Genomic DNA, 19,648 nt, shown 5'->3' with positions numbered 1-19,648 from the left:
TACGCTGTACCCAAGCGTCCGGGAGGCAGGTATGGGTACATGCACGCTATCCGCCCACACACTGGTATCAGTGACTTTGGCAATCGCGGATAGACCCGCATGGGCTAGGTGTCCATAAAATTATATGAGCTGGTGTTTAGGGATCCTGTCCTGATCGGGGAGATAGGGGAAGTACTTTCTAATTATTTTAAGGAAAATGAAAAGTCCGACCCTTCGCAAGAAATAGTGTGGTATGCGATGAAGGTGGTGGTAAGGGGGGGAACTCATTGGTAGGACTGCAGCATATTCTAGTGCAAGGAAATTAGGCTAGAGAGGGCGGTTGCCCAAGCTGAGCAGGAGCACAAGAAGTCGAGGTCCCGTAGAGCAATGTGTGTGCTGAGAATGGCACGGAAGAAGTTGGAAGCGCATTTGGCAGATAGAACAGCCCAAGTAATAATGAAAACAAAGCAATTTTATTATGCAAAAGGGAACCGGTCCAATCGGTTACTTGTGGCCAAGCTGCGTAAACTACAGACCCGGAACTCGATTCAGGCCCTACAGGATGAAGAGGGGTAGTTGCAGCGGGATGAGCTCTCTAAGGTGGGCCTTGTGGAGGCACAATTCTCTGCAGTATTCAGGGGGGAGGCTCTGCTGGAGGAGGCCCAAGCAAGATACCTGAGGGAAGCATACCTGCCTTGTCTAACGCAGGAGGATCGAGAGGTCCTTGAGGCACCAATAGCACCTGGGTAAGTGGAGTGGGCTATAAAATCACTGAAAAACAAGCCCCGGGTCCTGATGGCTTTACGGCCCCCTTCTATAAGAGGTTTAGCAGTGTTCTGGTTCCCCCGCTGGTAGGGTTGTTCAACTCCTTTAGGACATATGGCAGGATTACCCTGTCCATGGGCGCCTCGGCGACGGTCCTGCTCCCTAAACCAGGGAAGGAACCGATCATGTGCGACTCGTATCGGCCTATCACACTTACGAATGTGGATTCCAAGCTTTTTTTTTTCAAAATACTGGCCCGTAGATTGAATGGGGTCTTATCCGGGCTCATAGATGGAGACCAGACTGGTTTTATCTCAGGTCGGGGTGTGCAGGACAACGTGGGATGTACACTTGGTTTGCTGGAAATGGGAATGCGGGCGGTCTTGGGCTTAGGGATAATCGCTCTGGATGTCCACAAGGCTTTTGACAGAGTAGAATGGGAGTACCTTAGGAGGGTCCAGGAAAGCTTTGGGTTTGGGCCTGGTTGTATTAGTTGGGTTATGGCAATTTACCAGAAACAATGCACACACATCCGGGTGAATGTGAGCACATCGTCCAAACTGACCATAACTAGAGGTACAAGGCAGGGTTGCCCGTTCTCCGTGCTGCTCTTTGTCTTGTGCATGGAGCCGTTCGTCAGTCACATCAGGTCTGCAGGGACAATCGAGTGGGTGCGGGTGGGGCCCACAGATTATAAGGTGTCCCTCTATGCGGACGACATCCTGCTTACGCTGAGTAACCCTATCTTCTCCTTGGCTGCGGTGCTGGGTGAGTTGGACGAGTTTGGCAGGGCCTCGGGTTTTAGGAGGAACTATGGTAAGTCACATGGTCTGGATGTGTCTCTTAGGCCCAGGGACAGAAAGTCTATAGGAGCACTCGCCCCCATTCAGTGGACGCGGGACTCTATCCCGTACCTGGGGGTTCGGATCCCGAGGAGGGTATCTGAGGTGTATTGAACCAATTTCCCCCCACTATTTGCGGAATTGACCGGGGATCTGGGGACATCAGGAGATCTTCTGGTTTGGCTGCATTGTGGCAGTCAAATTAATTTGATCCCATGCTTGCTTTACCCGAGTTCGACGCTGGCAGTGAGGATTCTGGATTCAGTCCTTCGCACTCTACAGGGGAAGATCCTCGGCTTCATCTTGGGGAATAAAAGAGCCAAGATATCCAAGAGGGTCTTGCTAAAGCCAGCAAGGGTGGGAGGATTGGGGGTCCCGAACATGTTTCGTTATAATCTAGCAGTTCAGCTCTCACACTTGTTCACCTGGGGGTTGGGGGGACACACATCACTGCCAAAATGGAAAATCATCGAACAGGTCCAGTCGTCGGTCGATCTGGCTCAGTTGCCTTACATGGAGGGGAGACACCTGGGGCAGGAGTGGGGTTTATCCTTGCTGACGACGACCAAATGTACACTCTATTACATGGGGAGGGTGCACTGTAGATGGGGAATATCTAGAGAGGTGGGACCTCTTTTACCAGTCTGGAATAACCAGGCTTCCATCCAGGATGTGGGGTGGGGGGCTTTCGTAATTGGGTGGAGGTTGGCCTGGAATATGTATGGGAGCTCTATGAAGATAAAAGGCCAATGACATTGGAAGAATGCAAGCTCACCTTCAACATACAGGAATCAGAGGGGTACAGATACATGCAATGAAGACATTGGGCCTACCACTCGCATACGAGGGAGGGGGCTACAAGGTACCCATCTGCCCTAGAGTTGACATTACAGGAGGGCGATATGGGGGGGGAATGGGTCTCAAGACTATACAAGCTTCTAGACACAGGGGACCCCGTCACACACCTGCCATACATGTCCAAATGGGAGGAAGATCTGGGGGGCCCCATTGAAGATGTAGATTGGTTGAGAATATGGGGCTGGATGCTCAATCCCTCCCGGTGTGTCACAGACAGGGAATGCTCTTATAAATTCTGCTACAGGTGGTATCTCACTCCGGAGAGATTACATCACATGAATAGAAGCTACCCAGCAGCCTGCTGGCGGGCTGTGAGGCAGTGGGCTCTCTGTTCCATATGGTATGGGTGTGTCCCAAAGTGGGTCTCTACTGAAGGGAGATGCTAGCTAAAATAAAGGAGATCACGGGTTAGTCCTTCCTGCGGACCCACAGGTAGTAATCTTGGGGGATACGGAACGGGGCGTTCCCCCTTAATGGTCCCCTGGCTATCTTAATCGGGCATCTCCTATTGGCAGGAAAACTGGTCATTGCCTGCACCTGGAAGACGACCGAGGGCCCGGTGACTCACATGTGGTGGGTTAGGGTCTGGGATAGATTGGTGGCAGATAAAATCACGGCATTATTTGAGGGACAGTGTGCAAGATATGTCTCCGTGTGGGCCCCATTTATTGACTTTGCTGAGAAATACCCTGCTATGGTTGCAAAGCCCCCACTATTACAACAATTCTCTCCTCTGTGATTCTGCCCGCCCGGAAGGTGGGAGGGGGCAGACGGAACCAAGAGGCTGGATTGGACAGCCGGACATGGATTTATTACATTTCTGCCTGTACTGCTCTGGGATCTAGTGTTTTCATGTGCCCCGGGGGCGTTCCCCGGAAATGCCCCTATTCGTACTGTGTTTGAAGTTAAGATTGTTAAAAAAAGGAGGTGCTTTCTTTTCTTCCGGGCAGCACTTCTCTGCCGCTAATTGATTGAACCAAGCCACATATGACATCAGATGCTGGCGGACTTGCCTAAATTCCAATAACTCTAATTGTGTCCCTTGTGCCTAGTGTTGAATACTTTGAAAAGCTGCCAGCAAGGCATTCAAGTTTTACAGCAACAGATTGTTTGTTTCAATGAGGGAATTGGCCTACATGCCATCATGCAGCATAGATACACTGCACAAATGCGGCTTTTGCAGGAACATCAGGAAAGGCACTGGGTCAGCACAGGAAACATAATCTACATTGGCTGAGAAACTATTAAAAGTTACAAGGCTCCCAAGTGAAGCATTCAGGAGGATCTAAGAGAAAAGGGTATGGGGCAGTTATCACTGGTGGCATAGGACGAGCCACGGGTACTGCAGCTTTCCTGCCTCACTCTTCATCTGCAGGTAAGGGGTTGAGGTTAGCTTGCATGCTGTCCAGCCAATTATGTAATTCAGCATGGGCAGCTGCCATGTCCGTGTGAAGAGCAGCAATGGTGTGTATTGATGCTGCTACATGATCAGCTGCAGCATACTTTGGTTCCAGGCACAAGATAGCTTGACAAAGTGTGGTCTACAAGCAACCAATAATTCTGCAGGGTATCCACCTTCCAAGCTCAGTGCTAAATAGGTTACAACAAGTAGGATGTAAGCAAGATGTTACATACCATTAAGCAGGTTGAATTGGAAGACTTTGAGGCAGAAGAAGACAAGGGAACATGCCCTGAACGACAAAAGGATGCACAGGTAGAACATTTATACTCTTGAGTAGAGCACAATCCTGATTGACAAAGTTACTGTAGCATATGTATGCATTACTGCCTTACATCTCACCCCTTGATTCAATTGTCTTATATATACGACCACATCAACATTACTGTACTAGTATTTGAGCTTTTACACATATACCACTGGATTTGGTTTACATCATTGTTCTCTTTTACATCACCAGTGCCATTTTTTTCATCTGCATATCTGTGCCTTAAATGTACTCTATCACACAGTGTTCTCTAGGTAGGTGTACAGGTGGTACACCTACCCTAATGTGTGCAGTTCTCCTCAATTTGCTATTGCATCACATCATACTATCAGTCTAGATAACCACCTTTGCACTTTATTGTTATGTGAGGCTTTACTGAGCCTATTGTGATACTGATTTGCTCTGTTGCCCACATTTGCTCCATTGCCTATTGTGACACTGATTTGCTCCAGTGCCTATTGTGATACTGACCTGCTCCATTGCCTATTGTGATACTGATTTGCTCCATTGCCTATATTTGCTCCAGTGCCTATTGTGATACTGACCTGCTCCACCTCCTATATTTGCTTTAGTGCCTATTGTGATACTGATTTGCTCCATCGCCTATATTTGCTCCAGTGCCTATTGTGATACTGATCTGCTCCATTACCTATTGTGATACTGTTTTGCTGACACCATGAATTGCTGCTGTTTCCCACTAATGGTCAAAGGTCAAATTCAAACCAATCCGCATCTGATATGATCTACAACTATTCACCATTTCTCTTACCAATTTTGCCTAACAGTGCTGTGATTTCAACACCACTGCCCACTACTAACATTATGTACACTCTCACTATTCTGCTGTTAAAAATTACTGTATGCCTCATTGGCTATAAATTCACAAGTGAATGAACCAGCCTTAAACAATCGTGTCCATCATAGGACTACTTTAACTAGTAAGGACATCAAACCCTTTATAGTAATCACACTTCCCAAACTTTACATCCAGTCCAAACGCGATCATCTCCCTCTAATCATTCAGTGCCTGAGCGCCTTACCATTGTTAAACCCTACTACTCAGCCAAGACATGCTAACTGTATGGGCTCTAAGCATGTGTCAGCTACCAGCCTAAAGACTCACAACCCTATTAGTCAAAACAATTGTCCAATGCTCTCCCTCAATCAGAAAATCTAGACTTCGAGCAAGATTAACTAAATTACATGAGCTACCAACTAATTCCTGCATTAAATTAAACCACTCTTTCAGGGGTAACAACAACAAAATGAAAACATACGACAGAATTAAAAAAACCTGACCTACCTTATCCAGGCACACTTATCAATACATGCCAGGATAAATTGTCTATTGTAACTAATGACTCTAACCAGCCTGAGATTAAAACAGGTCAAAATAAACCGAAGGCAGAGACTGATGTCACTAACCCCCCGCTTATCAAGGGCGCCCTAATCAACGTTAGATCTTTAGTGGCGCACCCGACAGAAATAGCGGACCTAATCACGGCTGAGAACATCGACTTCCTTGCTGTAACACAGACATGGCTTCACGAGGCGGCTGGCCCTGCCCTCCTTCTAGCAATAACTGATAATTATGAAATCATAAAAGCAGAGAGAACTGACTCTAGAGGCGGAGGCATTGCTCCCATCGCCAAATCCGACCTAGCTATAATAATAGCCCCTTATCCTGCTTTTAGCTCTTGTGAGCTACTCACAGCTAAATTAACAATTTCCAAATTTGGCACTTTAACAATGTACTTATTATACAGACCACCAGGACCGATTGGGTCATTCTAAGAAGACCTCTCTGCAATTCTCTCTGAAAATACTAATTGACCTCTCAAATTCTCCTGCTAGGAGATTTCAACTTCGGATTTAATGATCCCAATGACCATCATGCCCTAGCTATCTCCAATGTTCTAACAGAAATGGGGCTTACCCAAGGAATGACCCAGGCCACCCACGACAAAGGGAGAACACTTGACTGGGTAGCGGATCTTAACTGTTCAACATCTATTACATCAATCACACCCCAAACCTGGACAGATCCTTCCTTGCTTTCAGCTAATACCTCTAATTCCAAGATCAATCTTACTGCACCACCTCTCCCCACGAGGAACAAAATGAACATTACAGCAGATAAGCTAATTCCACTTATCATGCTTACTCTAAACTCACTGCCAAACTCTACCATTACAGATAAATCAGTAGATGCCTATAACGTCACCATGATTAAAGCTCTAGATGCCATTGCTCCACTTAAGATGCAGAAAAGCAAACCTAAAGCGCATCTGAACTCCTGGTTCACCCCTCACCAAAAAACCCTAAGAATGGAAAAAAGAAAACTTGAATCTTTGTGGAAAACTCTTCCCTCTGAGGAAAACAAAATTAATTTGATCAACCTGGCTGCCTTCTACAAACAGGAAATAATACGTACCAAACAAGAATCCTATAATGAGAGGATCAATAAAGCTAGTTCAAGTTCTAAGGAACTGTTCACCATCCTAAGGGAACTGGAAGCTCATATTCCTCAGGCAGACGAGTGTCTCAAGGACAAACTCTGGTGTACTAGTAAAATATCCCTCCTCCAAAGTAAGATTGCCAATAGAAAAGCTAACCTTCCTACTTTAGGTAAGCATAGCACAGTCACAGCTTCTTCTTGCAATTCACTACATCAATTCAGCTTCTCTCAAGTCTCAACTTATGAGGTAGAAAAAATGATCTCCTCCCTCAAACCCTCTAGGTGTCAAGGAGACATTTGCCCGGCATGGATAGTCAAAGACGCCGCTAGAGACCTGGTGCCTTTTATTACTAAACTAATTAACTCCTCATTCACTTCTGGCACAGTCCCCAGTAACCTAAAGGAGTCCTGTGTTTTACCCCTTTTGAAAAAACATTCTCTGGACCCATCAATTTCGAACAACTATAGGCCCATCACCACTGTACCATTTTTACTCAAGATCCTTGACAAAGTGGCGTATATACAAATTCAGGAGTACCTAGAGTCCAACCACCTACTCGGAGCCCGCCAATCTGGCTTCAGACCACATCACGGTACTAGGACGGCTCTAATAGATTAAAAAACACAGATAGAAGAACTGGAAGGTAAAGGAAATATAGCGTTGCTGTTACTCCTTGATCTTTCGGCTGCCTTCGATCTGGTGGATCACCAAGTTCTTTGTAAACATTTGGCCTCAGCGGCACACTTCTCACAAAACACCATCACTTGGATTAAATCCTTCTTGAACAATAGGACTATGAGAGTCTTCTCAACACTAGGAGCTGCTGACCCGATAACCTGTGGTGTGCCACAAGGTTCTTGTGTCTCTCCAATAATGTATAATATATTCACAAAGCCATTGTTCGATGACTTAGACCATCTGGGTGTCACCTACACTAACTATGCAGATGACACCCAGATCCTCATACCTCTCTCCGGAATGCTTAAATGATGATGAGACCGATCTCCCAATTCTAGGCACCACTTCCAATCTCAACAAATTGAGCTTGAACTATACCTCCTTCAACATAGATGGTAATACCATTAAAGAGTCAAAAGAAGTAAAAACGTAAGGTTTTTACACTGACTCTGCCTTCACAGTCAACAAACAAGTCTGCGTCATTGCTTCTTCTACCGCTTACACCTGCAAGTTGATTAGGGCTTGCAAACCATTTTTGTCCAAATAAAGTTGCACAATCCTAGCTAGAGCACCCATCCTCCCAAAGCTGGATTACTGCAATGCTTTGTATTTGGGGGCAAGTAAATACATCATTAATAAAATCCAAATCTAGCAGAACAATGCTCTTAGAGTAGCTCATGGCATACCAAGGAGAGGACGCATCTCGCACTTGAGGAGACAAATCAAATGGCTCTCTGCTAAGGACAAAATTATGCTTAAAACCTTAGCTCTCACACATAAATGCCTTAATCAAGCAGCCCCTATCTACCCCTAGATTCACGAAAAAATCCACTACATGTCCAACAAGGACAGTCAACACAGCTTGCCTGGTTGTGCCTAGGTTTAAGCGTAAAAAAGCAGGAGGAAGCAGCTTCCCTGTAATGGCTGCACAAGCATGGAAAACATTACCTCCATTATTGAGAGCCAACCAATCTTCCTTCATATTTAGACGTAATACCATAAAGTGGCTTGTTAACAAGGACACTAATGGTCAGCTCTAGTCATGCACTTACGAGGATATCGGACCGCTTTGTCATTACCATGTAACTTCTCCTGACCACCAAGTAATGCTCCTACATGTATTGTTGTATATATTTCATTACCTTTTCTATATAATTCACTGTATCTATTGTACTGTATTGTATCTTATTCTTGTATCCACTGTAACTAAACTGAAAATATACTTGTTACCTTTTATGCCAAAGGAGCCCAGATACCGTCGGGTTGGGTGTGCCATACACATAAATAAACAAACAAACAAAAATTACACAAAATAAAAGAAATCGCAAAGGCCCTAACCCAGACAGCAGAGGGTGAAACAGAACCCTACCAGTAAGAGATCCTAATTAGGAAAGGGAGCCAGTTTGGGTACAAGGCACTTTCCTAGTATATCAGCTATAGACACACCCAAAACCTATACAAATCCTCAATCAGTAAGGCAGTCCAGGAAACATGCAGGTGAAACCAAATGTTATAGTAAGCAAGTCGAAGTCACAATCCAAACGGCATATGCAGGGGCAGGCTATAGTCGGAGCCAAATAGCCCAGAGGATGACAGGCAGACTGAAAGGAAGAAAAAACAGGGCAATAAAGCATGAGTAGAAGAACCAAACTGCTCGAGAAAAAACATTTCCTGTTTGGTCATAGCTTGGTACTGGATGTCCAACCGTCAATTCCCTTGAGAGATGAATCATGAACAGAAGGCTGGCTCAGTCAGAAGTCTGAGTACTTTGTTGAAGCGAATTCACTTACAGCTAGAACTGATCAAAGTTTTTCTCAAAAGGATAAGATCGGCTGGGGTGCAGCCCCACTGAACGACAAGCTGGGCTTATGAAACAGTGCTTTAGAAATCTAGACAGCAGTATATATGCTGGGATATTACAGGCAGATATATCTCTTGAGAAGTGTTCTAAACACATGCACTTTGAAGGATCATGAAAACATCAGTGCCATCAATCTTATTTGTTCCAAATGTAAATGGGTGCTCAACCAAATCATTGGCCTACACTGCTAAATATGCACCAAGGAATGAGGGTGAGTACAGAAAAACACTTATTTGATCAGTTCAAACTACTTCAATTTGAGGCAACAGTGTGTAAAGAACTGCATTCTACTTCCTTTGTGAATGTGTGAACGTTTTCCTTTAGGACCTATACTCTTTCTATTTCAGACATTCCTAATGAGTTTTCATTTAAAGTTGATGGAAACAGTGGTTCTCGCTTCAATTAAAATACAAAAATAAAAAACAAAAGTCACTTGACACTGCTATTTTCCTTCAGCGACTTACCTCGCAGAAAGATGGATGAATATAGATCACTGCCAAGAGCCAATGTCACATGCCGAGCATACATCAAATTAGTTAAGATGAGTGACAAACATGTGTTGATCAATGCACTTGTACACTAATGTCCTAACCCATGGAGCATACAATGCAATTTTATACCACTTCCAACATACTTAAACACTGCTAATCAAACTTGAGTCAACATTTCTTTACAAGGATAGTATACAGTTTTACCAATTATTGCAGTCCAATGCTTTGCAAGGGCGGTGATTACAGATGGAAGACAACGCTGGCCTCCTCTCTTTAACAGAGTAATTAGAAGATTGAAGATATCTGTCCATGTCTGGTGAAGCGTTGATGTCAATTCTGTGTCTGAAATAAGGACATGTAAATTATATAATTATTAGGACGTAAGCAATATACCATTAGTCAAAGACAATCTAAACTTACTTTAACTATTCCTTACCAACTAAGCAGTTTACAAAAGAAAGTTAATAAGGCAGAAGAAGGCCTATGGCAAACAATCCCCATGAAAGTAACAGGACTGCAACGGTTCCAATAGAAGAGCAAATTACCAACTTCCAGTAATGCTCTTTCTGATGGACTCTCCTCCAACAGATTCCTTATCCAAGATGTTCAGTCAGTGTCAGCTGTTTTTGGAAACAATTGCCTTAGCAGCTGTTGCAGTGCTGTTTCAGGTTGACCCAGACAAGGCCATGAACTTCACGGCCCTGGAATTGACTGTGCCATTCGTATTACAAGAGGATACCAAGCAGCTGGTGACATCTGTTCCATCATTTTTTCCACTGCACCCAACAGATGAGGGAATGAGAATCAGATGGATGAGCTCCCAACACAGTGGGAGAGGAGAATCCATCAGAAAGAATATTATCAGGGGAAGTCATTTCTTCTATTAATGGATTGCATGCACTTACTGATAATCATCTTATATTGCAGAGCAGTATGGAAGATATGGACAAAAGAGTGGAGCGAGGATCATCACCTAAAACAGGAATGCAGCCATGCATAAGCAGGCATTGTGACCCAATAACTAGTCCAAACAATAATGTTTTCAGAATGTGTGAAGTCAGGCTGATGCTTCTGCTTTACAGATGGCCAAGAATTACCCATCTTTGCAAGGCACAAGTCGCTGCTAGTCCTCTACTGGAACAAGCTCCAAGGTACTCAGGTACCACCTGCCCAGCCAATGTGCAACATATGTAGGTACATAACACTACTGTCAGGGAAAACGGATGTGGGACAAAAATCTCTGGTGAGGTTGGTTTGTCAAATCTGTAATAGTAGAACTGCAGGGTGAACACAGTGTATTCGGTTTTTAGACAGCATTTCCTAGGTCGCCTTTAAAAAAGACTGCCCAGGAAACGCTGTCTAAATGGCTGTATACTGAACAGGAAGCACCCAGCCCCACGGAAGAAGGATGCCACGGGCATGGGAGAGCAGATATGTGTGCACATGTGTGTGTTATCGCTGATGTGAATGCGGTAAGGGAGTGGCACCATGGCTGGTTGAAAGTAAATTGTCACCTGTGTCAGAGCTGGCAGGTGTCTGGAGGACAATGAGTAGGGCAACGTCTTAATTGGATGTGGTGTGGGGAGCGGCACCAAAGAGGTTTGGTGGCTGTGGGTTGAAACCACATATGGGCTGAAAATCCAACTCTTTGCAGGCCACTCTGGCCCAAAAAAGGGCTGCCTTTAGGAGCAGTAGCTTCAAACAGGAGAATTGTGATAAAAACCCAACAATGCAAGAATAACATACAATTCCCATGCAACCCAAGACTGTTACCTCACCCCTTTATCAACAGGTTTTTGAACATTTTCAGTACATTGAGCTCAATGGAACGAGTGGAAGATTTCATGACTACACTAAGGAGGATTTCAGTCTCCCCAAATAACACAATAGTTAACGTTGTTATGCCAGGAAAACTCCGACACCCCAAGGTCATTCTCCCTTCTTCAATAGATAACAAACACAGATGTGTATCTGTAATAAAATTAAGGCTTTCCTTCTTTTAACAGTATTCATTTGAAGAAGCTTAATCCGTGTAGCTAGGGTGTTGTGATGAATCTGATGATGTCATCACTCCTTTCCCAGAGGTAGCTGATCCTGTCCTGGGGGCATGTATTTGAAGGAGGACCACATTGGGGGAGCTGTCCCACATGGGGGTGAGTGACATCATTGGGTAAGACAGGGTTATTCCCCCATTCCCTTTTAGGGACACCCCTTCAGTGCCTCAGACCCTCATGACATTTCATGGCAGTAACCCTCCATATTCTCCAACACTTAGTAATAGAATGTTTAAACATCACATAGTTACATCAGTAACAAAGACTGACATGAGGAAGAGAGCAACCGGCATGAAGATCGCTCCGCTAGACTGAAGTGAACGGTCTAGCTATTGGAGAAATCTGATTGGCTCCAAAATGGCTCCCTTCAGTAATGCAGTAATTTAGAGATGGAGCGGTGGAGAACTGCAGAGAGATTCGACTGGCTAGTGAACACTCGGAAAGCAAAGCTATCAGGTGGAAATGCAAGCAAAGAAGTGGCACGAAGAAAGAGGGAGGCAGCGTCTGGGCCAGAGAGATATTCTTGCAGGCAGAAGAGACGCTGAAGCGGGACGCGAGGCAAAGGAGCTTTATGCCGGCAAGAGAAGCCGGAGAGATGGGCAGACCGCCACTAGCCACAGAGACACGCTGCCCGAACTGGAGACGGAGTGGAGGCTGAGAAGGACCAGAGCAGGCAAAGAAGCCAAGGTAGCTGTCCTAAAGCCAGTGAGCCCAGAGAGGAAGGGTGGAAAGTTGGGCCCGGGAGGAAACTGGAGAAAGCGCAAACCCAACTGGAGAGAGAAGCTGAGAAGGACCCAAGTGGGGTTGGAGAAGCCAAATGATCCCTTCTAAAACTGGTGAGCCCGAAGTGGTAGGTCAAAGCCCCATGCGGGAGCTAGAGAGGGTCCCCAACTGGAACGGGAGGCAAATTCCCCATGGCTTACATCACAGACTGAGTTGCATAGTCCCTGTGTTTGGGGGAAATACAAATACACCAATTCTAAAAGGAACTTGGGGAAAAGCATATACCCTGAGATCTTGAAAGTGAATGAACATATATACCCTGAGATCTTGAAAGTGAATTAACATATATACCCTGAGATCTTTAAAGTGAATGAACATATGAGAGAACCTGGCAGGAGAGTATCCCAAGTGTTTTGTGAGTTTGGAACCGCACCCAAATTGTACCAAGGAACTGTATGAGGGAATCAGGAAGGAGAGTATACCAGGTGTTTTGCGATTCTGGGCCCTGCACCCAAATTGTACCAAGGATACTAGGTGTTTTGCAAGTCTGGGACCCTAATCCAAACTGCACCAAGGAACAATATGTGAGAATCTGGCAGGAGAGTGTACCAGGTGTTTTGTGAGTCAGTGAATCCCAATGAAGATTCATGCCTTTAGGATATTTCCCCTGGAGTGAATTACAACAAAAAGAGTAGGGGGATATCCTCTTGGGTTACAGAGAACTTGGATGTTCTTTTGAACCTTTTGTGTTGATGAAGAGAGACCTGTGGAAGGGAGTCATTCCCTGGAACTGTGAACATTATCCATTTGGGACTATTGTTGGATTTATACCCTTTTGTTGAACTTGAACATTTGTGCAATTTTCAAGACAGAGACAATACCCATAACACCTTAGAGTTACTTTTAGAATGAGAGGGCTAGGATAGGATTTTGGCTACAAGACATTTTTGCTTTGGACATCATGACAAAGGACAGGACCTTAGTTTTGGTTGAGGTAGGGAAATACCTCCAAGGATAGGGACAGTGAGGAATTTTCCAAAACCTTTATGCCAAAAAGGTTAATGCCAACCACCATGAGCCCGCTGTGTCCGTGTCTCATTCCTGGTTCCTCACAGATGTTAACAGGTGTGGGATACTGACTCAGCTGATATAAACTGGGGAACCCATCAGAATCATATAGCTATATTAATTATCTCAAGTGGTACCTCCTATGATCCCGATGATGAAACAACTGCAGGGAGAAGAGTTCATAATTGAAGTGGTCGCAGATGAGAATCTCTGACAAACAAATAATAGTAAATAAATGTAATCTCTCTATTGGGTGTCAGCAGCTACTCTTTCAAGGACAACCTCCATGAAATGCTTTGACGTTATCAGATTACGCTGTAAAAACCAACAGTAAAATAAATCTTGTTAACACCAGTGGAGACCTCCTGCCGGTAGGTTCTTTGGGGATTAAACCAAGTCTCAAGAGGCCTGTTACGATCCCTACAGAAAAGGAACAGCTTACATTTTCATCAGAAGAGCTTCTGAAACCTAGTGTTCCACCTGAACATGGGGCTGAGGAAGGATTAGAGACCACTTAGGAACCGGAAGGGGAGTTTTGTTCCTTTTTATTTGATTAGGCAGAAGAACCTGTTGAAAAGGACAATCTTCATGCATTTGAACAGGAAGTTGACTACTCCGACGGGGAACATGCTAAAGTCCCAACCATAGCTAATGACTATTTGACCAACCCTTCCCTGAGCGCCACAATGGCCACCCTAGAGACTTTATTAACACAGTGAATAGCCCATCAAATACAAGCAGAGATCTGATTTCAAACTGGACTGGATCAAATTGTTGTCGCCCAACAAAGATCCATTCTTCCCCACAGGGTATTGCAACCCTATAGAGATGCAGAGGACTTGGAACATTTTTTTCTCAATTTCGAAAGATTGGCCCAACAATTTCAACTAGCCCTGCTTTGGAGACCTCTAGAACACAGAAATAGCGGTGATGTAACCCTTTACAGTGCCCATCTGCAGGCCTGCTTGGGCCAAGGAAAGCAGAAAATCCAACACAGGGGACAGAGGTCAGGATAAAGGATCCAGATCCCTCTCCCGGGACCAAATCGAAAATGTACACCATCTGCAGCTATAAACCGACTTCGTAGCGGGCCTCCAAGCTGAAAGGAGAACATCAGGGACGTCATCCGACAAGGCCCACTCCTTATATCTCAGCCTCTCAGTAGCCATTAATGAAGTGTCAGGCTGCTAAAGTTTGGGTGGAGGACACGCACCTCCAACTGGGAGAGCAAGTCGACTATCCTCAGAAGGCGCTGCCAGGGAGGGCAGATGGACATGATCAGCAACCCCTGATACCAATTTTTTTTGGACCCAGTCTGGGGCGATCAAGATCAGCATCGTTCCGAACAGAGGCAGTCTTCTGAGGACCAGCGGGATGACAGGGATCAGAGAAAATGCATAGAGAAGGCCGAAAGTCTAATCGACCATCAATGCGTCCCCCAAAGCTCCTTGATGAGGAAATTCCCTGAAGCAGAACAATTTGCACTTCCAGGTTGACACTGGAAGTGAGGAGGTCCACTTGAGGAGTCCCCCAAAGAGAGAATATCTCCTCCAGAACTTCCTGACAGAGCTCCCACTCGTGGGAGGCCAAGGTCTGTCTGCTCAATGCATTCACTGTGACGTTCTCCTGTCTGGCCAGATAAACCGCCAACAGGGAGACATTGATCTCCAGAGTCCAAAACCACAGTCTCATTGCTTCTCTGCACAGAGACAAGGACCTCACTCCATCTTGCTAGTTGAGGTAGTGCATGGCCACTAATTTGTCCATCAGGATCAGCATTTTACAGAGGGGATGGAGGCTACCAGGGCCAGCCTGATCGCCCCCTCAACTCCAGCAAGTTGATGTGCACCTGAGACTCTGTGGGAGACCACAGTGCACTCACTGTCAGGTCTGACAGCTGAGCGCCCAAGCCAATCAAGGATGCCCCTGTGACCACTGTCACATGGGGCCTAGGTTGTTGAAAAAACGCGCCTTTCAGCAAATTGTCTCACCTGCTCCAAAATGCTAGGGCCTGAGGGACCCGACTCGAGACCTCGAGGAGGTCTGACATGTGGCCCTGGAACTGCGACCATTGGCAACAAAGAAGCCACTCAAGCATTCTCATGCGCAGTCTTGCCTCCAGCACCACTAGGATGCACGACGCCATGAGGCCAAGAAGGCACAGGAAGTCAAGGCTCAGAATTGTGTCTGTAATTGGAGGACATTGACCATTCAGACAATGTTCGCTACTCGATCCTCAGGCAGTAAAGCAGTGCCCAGATGAGTGTCCAAGATTGCCCTGATTAATAGGAGAGACTGGGATGGCAGAACCTGAGGCTTTTTGAAGTTCAGGGAAAAGCTCAAACTGTGCAAGTGAGTGCATGTACGGAGAAGATGTTCCGACACTAGCTCCAGTGAGCAAGCTTGGAGGAGCCAGTCGTCCAGGTAGGGAAAGACATGGATGCCCTCTATTCTGAGTTGAGCCGCTGCCAGCAGTTTGATGAAAACCCAGGTTGCTGACGAAAGACCAAATGGTAGGACCCTGAATTGGTAATGTTGTTGGCCTACCACGAACCTCAGGTAGGTCCTGTGCTTCAGATGAATCTGTAAATGGAAGCAGGTGTCCTGAAGAACCAGGGAAACCAACTAGTCCTGCAGATGCAGGGCTTGCAGGATCTGGGCTAGAGTGACCCCCTTGAACTTGTCCTTGCGGAGGAACAAGTTCAGCAGCCGTCAAAAGGGGATGCACGTCTCAGTCATTACAAAATATATGTGGGCAAAGGGTAAGGTTGACAGGGAATGCCCTTATTGAAGCAATTTATAACACGAAAGGTATGGACAATTACCAACTGTATTCCATTTCAAGTGAAAAGACAGAGTCTAGTCTATTTTCCAAAGTCAGGTAAACAACTTGTTCATCGGAATAAAACCATTGTGGTTGAGGGCACAATTAGTTGCTACTGAGGGAGGGAACTACTGTGGGTTTTAACACCAACAGAGGCAAGGCTGTGTGGGAAGAGAGAAAAGGATAGAATGAGATTCTAAGTATCCCTTCTTAGTCAGCTATTCTGTCCCCGTGTAGCGCTGCAGGACCGCCTACAAAAAACAGGGGATAGAATAAGAGGAAAAACTAGCTCCTTCTAAATGTAATACACCATTAAGCCTTGCAGCAAATGTGCCCTACAACCACTCTCTCCCCCTATGTGTTTGCATGGGGAGAGACAAATACCAGATCTAAAAACAGTGTTATTGTGATGGGGAGCAACAACATCCTATGGGTTATAAACAAATGTATTTACCCAAGGATTGTTAGTCACAACTCATCCACTGTGATTTTTAAAACAAGGAATATCACAGGTCAGGCTGAAATCACTCTGAGCTAGTGTTTAGACCGACAACAAAAAAGACAATTACAACATTCTCCACTCCGCCTTCTTCTAGAATCTCCTATTGATCTAGCGAGTGGAGGATGGTAAAAAATTGCTCATAAATAGAAAGTGAATGTGGTATCTATCTTATGTAGGAATTACTGTCTACCGGTTTCAGCGGCTCATGTTTATTAAGGTCGCTTTCTTCAGGACAGTCTTTTTCTATGTGTTTATCACCACCGGGGAAGAGAGATGAGTGCTAAACCCCATGTGTAATTTCTGATATGGAAAGTGGATCGTAAATACTTTACCACCTCCTTGCTATGGCACGGCTGGACCAGACAGGTGACCTGTGTAAGAAAACAAGAACATATTCACTACACGTGTCTCCATAGGTTGTTCACTGTCAGTCAATGGCTTTAAGGATTAGCAATTGTTTAGTACCAACCCTGATCTAAAACACACTAGCAGGGCGTGGTATGGGTTACATCTTTAGCAAAGTTATGAGTCAAAGGATAAACAGAAACCAGTTGTGACACCCAGGGGACCCCCGACTACCACAGGCTAGCTAGAGTATTAAATAGCCTGTTGCACGGCCCAAACCACTCTTTCATGAGTATGCTACTGAGCTGTGCTGTCTATTGTTAGCCTGGTCCTATACATTGATGCTGACCTAGGTATAGGTCTCTTCATGTGCCTCGGATGCGTTCACAAATAGCGAACGCTTGGTCTCACCCTGGATCAATTGTGTTGTCTTATTCAGCTGTTCACATTGGAGGGCCGTAGCTATAGGGCACTTCAAGGTGCTTTTGGTGCTGACAAATGTCCATTTAAACTCGGACCATGTAGCCGGCAGCGCTACTAGCTATTTGGCCCAATAAGCGCTTGTGAAGTCTCTTACCGTACTCCGATATCAGCTCAAGTCCGTAAGTGCTCTCTCTCTACCGCGTACATCGGCCGAACTATTGGAGGACCAATAGAAAGCCCATCCAAAATCACGTGCTGTGCGTCTAACGCGTCGCGTCTGCGGCACGTGTCGCCCACTTCACCGTCTGCCCGGAAGTCAGGCATCTGACAGGACTCAATACGCGGACGCGAGCGGCCATTACTACCATCCATTGTTGAGCTTATTGCTATGGCGACGCGGCCCGACAGGTTTGTTATAAAGGGACGCAAGTGAACCGCGTGGCTGATGTGAGTTAGCAATTGATGATACGGTGTCATCGAACGCTGTCTCTGAACGGCCTCGATAGTCAAAATGGGCAAGATCTATGCTCCCATCCCATCTATGAGCGCTGTTGTTGTGAAGGCTCATATCGAACAGGCATTCTCTCGCAGTGCCAGCGTAAAGTATGCTCTGTCAAAGAAATTAGAAAAGTGGGGGGGGGGAGGAAGGAAAAAAAAAAGTCCATGGATGCTCAGTTGTTCATAGCCAAAGTTTGCCATACAATATTCTCATTGAGTCCCACCTTGTCAAATTTTTGACGGAATATCCATCTTTGTTCTCTCTTAAGGAGCAAGTTGGTCATATCTCCGCCTCTTCTTCTACACGTGACTTTCTCTATGATGGTACATGTCATTTCTTTCGCTTTATGTCTTTGTGCTTTGAAGTGCTCGACTAGAGGGGCATTTTCCCTCTCAATTCGTATACATGACATATGCTCTTGTATGCGCTTTTTGACTGATCTCGTGGTCATCCCTATGTATTGTTTGTTGCACGGACAAGTGATTATATAGATCACGTTGGAGGTGTTACAATTTACAATTGGTTAGAGATTGTTGTCGCCATGGAGTAGCTAGGCCCAATTCCAATGTTTGGGATTTTTTCGTCAGGGCACACACATTGCATTGTCCGCAGGGTGTGTGTCCACAAGGTGGTGTAGTACCCCAGAGTGTCTTCTGTCTCATGGGATCCTGAGGTGGTGTGTATGAGTGAATTAGAGTGTCTCGTATGTTCTTCCTCTTTTTGATGGCAAACCGTGGTGTGGGCAAAGTAACGGGCCCCATGTTTAGTAGTGGCCAGAGTTTAATAATTTCTCTTTTAATTTGGTTCCCTTTGTTGGAATAACTGAACACTGCAGTGATGGTGTTTTCACCTGATGGGCGTGTGGAATATTTCTCGCTCTTTTGTGGGCCATTTTTATTGTCTTTTTACTGTAACCCCTCTCCACCAGTTTGTCTGCCAGAATCTTGGCTTGGGAATCATATTCTTGGACGGTTTAACAGTTACGCAACGCAAAAACTGTCCGAATTGGAGATTTTCCCGTAGGCTTCGTGGGTGGAAACTTCTGTAGTCCAATAGGGCATTTCGGTCTGTAGGTTTCCTGAAAACACCGTGGTCGAAAGATACCCTCCATCAGATTTGATTTCTACATCCAAGAAATGGATCTCTTGTTTGGAAATACTGTGGGTGAATTTTAAAAAGGGGTTACGGGAATTGAGCCAGTCCAAGAACAGTAAAAATGAAGTTTCTGACCCTGTATAAATGGCCCAGATATCATCTATGTATCTTGTCCATAGAGATATCTGTGATCGAAAGGGGTTTGTTGCTGTATAAATGTGTTCTTCGAATTCTTCCACATGAAGGTTGGCCAGGGATGGGGCAAATGTAGCACCCATCGCAGTCCCCGAGCACTGTTGATAGAACGTTTCATTGTATAAAAAGAAATTCTGTGTTAGGGCCAACTCGGCCAATTGCATGATGAAATCTATTGGCACAGCCGGTGGGATCTCAAGTTCTCGAAGTACTTTCTCCACTATTTCTAGTGTTGCTGTCTGTGGTATGGTTGTGTAGAG

At 45.4% G+C, this 19,648-nt stretch overlaps 1 protein-coding gene across 1 annotated transcript in view; it reads right to left on the bottom strand.

The window, feature by feature from the left end:
• The window catches only part of RTTN (rotatin), a 2,784,523-nt gene that overhangs the window by 228,146 nt on the left and 2,536,729 nt on the right, over positions 1 to 19,648 (bottom strand). The window contains exon 40 of the mRNA XM_069620779.1: positions 9,865 to 10,002. Within this exon, the coding sequence (XP_069476880.1) occupies positions 9,865 to 10,002 (138 nt within the window). The remainder of the gene's footprint in view (positions 1 to 9,864; positions 10,003 to 19,648) is intronic.

This window comes from Ambystoma mexicanum, chromosome 5q, assembly GCF_040938575.1.
Source record: "Ambystoma mexicanum isolate Mex_15411 chromosome 5q, UKY_AmexF1_1, whole genome shotgun sequence".
In the NCBI taxonomy this organism is placed as follows: Eukaryota; Metazoa; Chordata; class Amphibia; order Caudata; family Ambystomatidae; genus Ambystoma; species Ambystoma mexicanum.
The sequence above is the reverse complement of the archived record's forward strand: the minus strand, read 5'-3'. Positions and strand labels throughout refer to the sequence as shown.